This window comes from Populus euphratica, unplaced genomic scaffold (genome assembly GCF_000495115.2).
Source record: "Populus euphratica unplaced genomic scaffold, PopEup_1.0 scaffold445.1, whole genome shotgun sequence".
Lineage (NCBI taxonomy): Eukaryota > Viridiplantae > Streptophyta > Magnoliopsida > Malpighiales > Salicaceae > Populus > Populus euphratica.
Genome location: NW_011500123.1, coordinates 138,086 through 142,067, shown reverse-complemented (window position 1 = coordinate 142,067; position 3,982 = coordinate 138,086). Strand labels below are relative to the sequence as shown.

The window sequence follows — 3,982 nt, the reverse complement described above, 5'->3', positions numbered from 1 at the left end:
GACAACATGATTTGTCTAAAACCAAAAACTTCAAAAGAAAAAATTGAGTTAATTAGATAAACAACCAACAAAATCATGAAAAATAGAATATGCAGAATCTAACCAAGAACTGTAAGTGAGGGCTAATAACACCAGAATCTAACCAACAAAGGGGTTGAGGAAAATGTTGAAAGACTGAAGGTGTTGTTGAGGCCTGGAGGAGATGGTGGAGGTCTTATATTAGTATTAGTCTATTAAATGAAATTTTCTCTTTAGTAACTAGCGAAGACTAAAGAATTGTTCGGAAGGGAGATAGCTGCGTGCACCATTTTGCCAAACAATGATTCGGGTATCAATTTTCAAAGTAAAAGCCACATCCAATACACACCATAACTTGACAATAAGGTGAAACTTCGCTAACGCACTTCGAAAGTTTATCCAAATTACATTTTTTAACCATTCCTGCAAGATAACATCTCCCATTAACAAAGAAAACAGAATGTTCCATTAAAACTCCAAGTCTATGGTTTGGGAAGATAGAAAAACTGGTGGCATCATGGACATGTAGGAGGTCTTCCATCAATCCATCCTTCCCTTTAGGATTTTCTCTCTAATTTCATCAGGGGTTCTGCAGCATAACCATAAAATTTGATAAGACTCGTACTGGTTAAATGACTCAATGCCAGAAAGCAATAGCCAAGACACCACCTCAAAGATGTACAGTTTGATAAACTATTTGAATAGGCATTGAAACACAAATTAATGGAAGGCTTACACAATATAGATGTGTCCTCCCCAACCACTCAAGCAGTCCCGATCTACAGATGCTAGTAATGCTTGGGATACAACTTCAAATAATTCCTCAGGTTCCTGGCCAGCAATTATAACAAACAGTTAACAAATACTCTCATGACTGGACAGAAAGAAGAGGCTTTCGTTCAGCAATCACAATAGCAATGCCCAAACACATCATCACTTGCTTATTTGAGGTAACCAGCTGCAGAACTTAAAAAATGGGATAGATGTCCATTGGAGTCGCATACAAGATCTAAACGTTATATCAATAGCTTCTATGCTGAAGTTCCAGCTTGATGTGGAACATAACAATATTGTGCATCAAACTAGCAGCCTATCCATTCCTAAGTCAAAAGTGTACTATCTACTTTTTCCAATGCAATTAATAACTATCCACCTTATGTTTGTAAACTTTTCTTTTAGACCACAAGATGCCATGGTTCAAAATTGGCTTGTAAAGAAAACAAACTGAAAATTATGAGACAGCTCAGTGTTTACACTGACCAAGAAAAAAGACACTGAACATGAAAAGGTGAATTATTGTTTTTACTTAAATGGGATTATATCTTTAACTGGCAAGTATACCAATTTGTCACAGCTATTGTTGTGCACAAACAGCAGAATGATATGACACTTATGTCCATTCACTTTCCGCATTCTCTTTAGGTCAACTTTGAACCGCAAGGAATTAAATTAACTAACCATGTCAGGCTTGAACAATGCTTCACAGGCACCATAAAGTGACTCAGAGGCTGAGCCGGCAACAACAAAATCTTTTGCAAGTTCCCTGCATTTGGGAAAGAACGAAAATATTACAACTGAAATAAATGATAGCACCATGTCAAGAGGATACATTTATTTAAGGGTGATTGCACTTTAGTTTATTTAACAAGGTTATTGCTTATATGGGAAACACAGCACAAACTAAAGATGTCAAAAATATAGGCTAGTGTAATTAATGGCATACAATTAGACAGCATTCACATAAATTTCTACAACCAAAGTAAACAGCTTTGAAAGAGAAAGTACAACAACATCCTTAACGGAGCTTTTCAAGACAAGTTACAGGTTATTTCCAACGTAGGTTATTTCCAATGTCCTAAAAATAACCTAAATTTCATAGGTTCAACAAGATCCTGGAGAGACAAGCAAATAAGCAAGATAACATCAATTATTTTTCTAATCTTAAAATAGAGTTTCTGACATGCCAAGAAGAAATTATATAAAATTCCTTGAAATAAACGGGAGAAATTAAAGAAATGGTCATGATAGTTCTTTATGTTGCTGACAATCCACAAATAAAGGATCAATGATCTACAACCTTCACTATGGACCATAGAACTTTAAGTTCTGACAATACCATACAAGGGATTCTAAAGTTTGAAAAGATAAAAAAAAAAATGGAAGAAAAATAACATACTTGGCCCCAATGAAATCCATTGTGCAGATGAATGGCTTGTCATCATCACCCAATCCAGCAATGACAGGCTGGCAGAAATACGGACCAAACCTGAGAGAGTAACAATTGATATAACTGCTCTATAAGAAATGTGCCACAAAGGACCTTAGATTTCTACTGAATGAAACAAATTGAAGATCACATTAATCTTTATGCTACTTGCATGCTTGAACATCACAAAGCGTTCTTGATATGCAACCAAAGATACTCTTATTACTTATTACACCAACAGAACTTCACTATTGCTAATTAAAACCAAATCCAAACCTTTTCTCATATAGTATAGCAGAAACAAGGCTGGCAAAAGTCTCAGGCTTCATGTCCCTTTCTTCTCGCAGCTGGTACAGTTTGTGACGGAAAACAAGCCTCTGGTACCTACACATTATTACACCCACACCCACGAAATCCAAAAATCAGCCCAACCTCCAAATCACTACACAATAATCACAAAAACACCTATGATTTGAAGCATTAAGCATACTTGATTTTTTTTTTACTCATAATCAATCCTTTTCTTTTTCTCTGATGCGGTAAATCACAAAGCATTGACTAGTCTACAAAATCTCTACAATTCAAAAACCTAAGGAATTTACCAGTAGGTTTTATCATACACCACAAAGTTTGAATTTTTTTGCAAACTAAATTCAAAAGGCTAAGGAATAAATAATTGATGGGTGAGCGAGATGTACAGTGTTTGGGCGTCAGTGCCAAGGCCAGAGAGACCGACGAAGACCTTATCGTGGATTTTGTAGATTCGCTGGAAATCAGTGGCGACTGTTTGAAGGTTGACACCAAGTCGGCGATCGCTAGCTATAGCGAAGCAGTTCTTTCCCACCATAGCAACTATGGCACTTCCATTGTACTCGAAGATCTGCCAACCAAACAAAATTAAAACGAAAAAAATTGTAATAAAACGCAGAAATTAGGGTTTTGAAGAGAGAGAAACAGGTGAGAAAAAACATACCGACATCGGAAAATGAAGAGAGAAAGAAAGAGAGATAGAGAGAGTAAATAGCAGGAGAAGAGAATGGAAGAGGCCTTCGAGGATTTCTTTAGCTGTCTTTGGAGAGGAAGTTCACTTCAATATAGAATGCTGGCTTGTGGGAGAGGCAAGGAGGAGTGCTGGAATGGGCTATGATGGGTTGGTCTCGCTAGGCCTAACTAGAAAAAACTCAATCTTCGCATTTTTTATACCTTGTCTCCCAGTGTGATAGCCCAGCAATTCAAATTTGTGAGTCACGTGTCCTTGTTACTTGTTGGTCTCTTCGTATGCCCTCTGCTGTGGGTGGAATAAAAACAATATATATATATATATATATATATATAAGAAAAAAGAATTAAAATTAATAAATTTATAAAATGGATTAACCAGTTATATTTTCAAATAGATACATGAATTTTATAAATTTTAATAATTTGGTTTTTTAAAATATATTTGTTTTATAAGTGATCAAAATTAAATTTAATTAAAAAAAATATGACACCAAACCTGTAGATCTAGGTAGTTTGAGTTACCATATCAAACTCATAAACCTAATAGTTGATTTTATAAAATTTAATAATTTATTTTTTAAAAAAATATTTTTTTATTTAATTAAATATTAAGAAATAGAAGATATTGAGATGTCAAGATATTTTACAGAACATTATGGATCATAGTTGACTTTTTTATATTTTTAATTTAATATGTTCATTGAGATTTATATAGATGATAATTTATTTTGCTTGAGAGCGTTATAATCATGTACA

General features: G+C 34.6%; 1 protein-coding gene across 1 annotated transcript; it reads right to left on the bottom strand.

Annotated features, from left to right (window-relative positions):
* Positions 1-333: 333 nt before the first annotated feature.
* PBC1 (proteasome beta subunit C1) lies at positions 334-3,337 on the bottom strand. Its single transcript, XM_011005130.1, has 7 exons — positions 3,198-3,337; positions 2,923-3,104; positions 2,501-2,608; positions 2,195-2,284; positions 1,477-1,561; positions 755-849; positions 334-607 (listed from the first exon to the last, which is right to left on the bottom strand). Exons 1-7 carry the CDS (start codon positions 3,201-3,203, stop codon positions 559-561), a joined length of 615 nt encoding a protein of 204 aa, XP_011003432.1. The 5' UTR covers positions 3,204-3,337; the 3' UTR covers positions 334-558.
* Between the last annotated feature and the right edge of the window lie 645 nt (positions 3,338-3,982).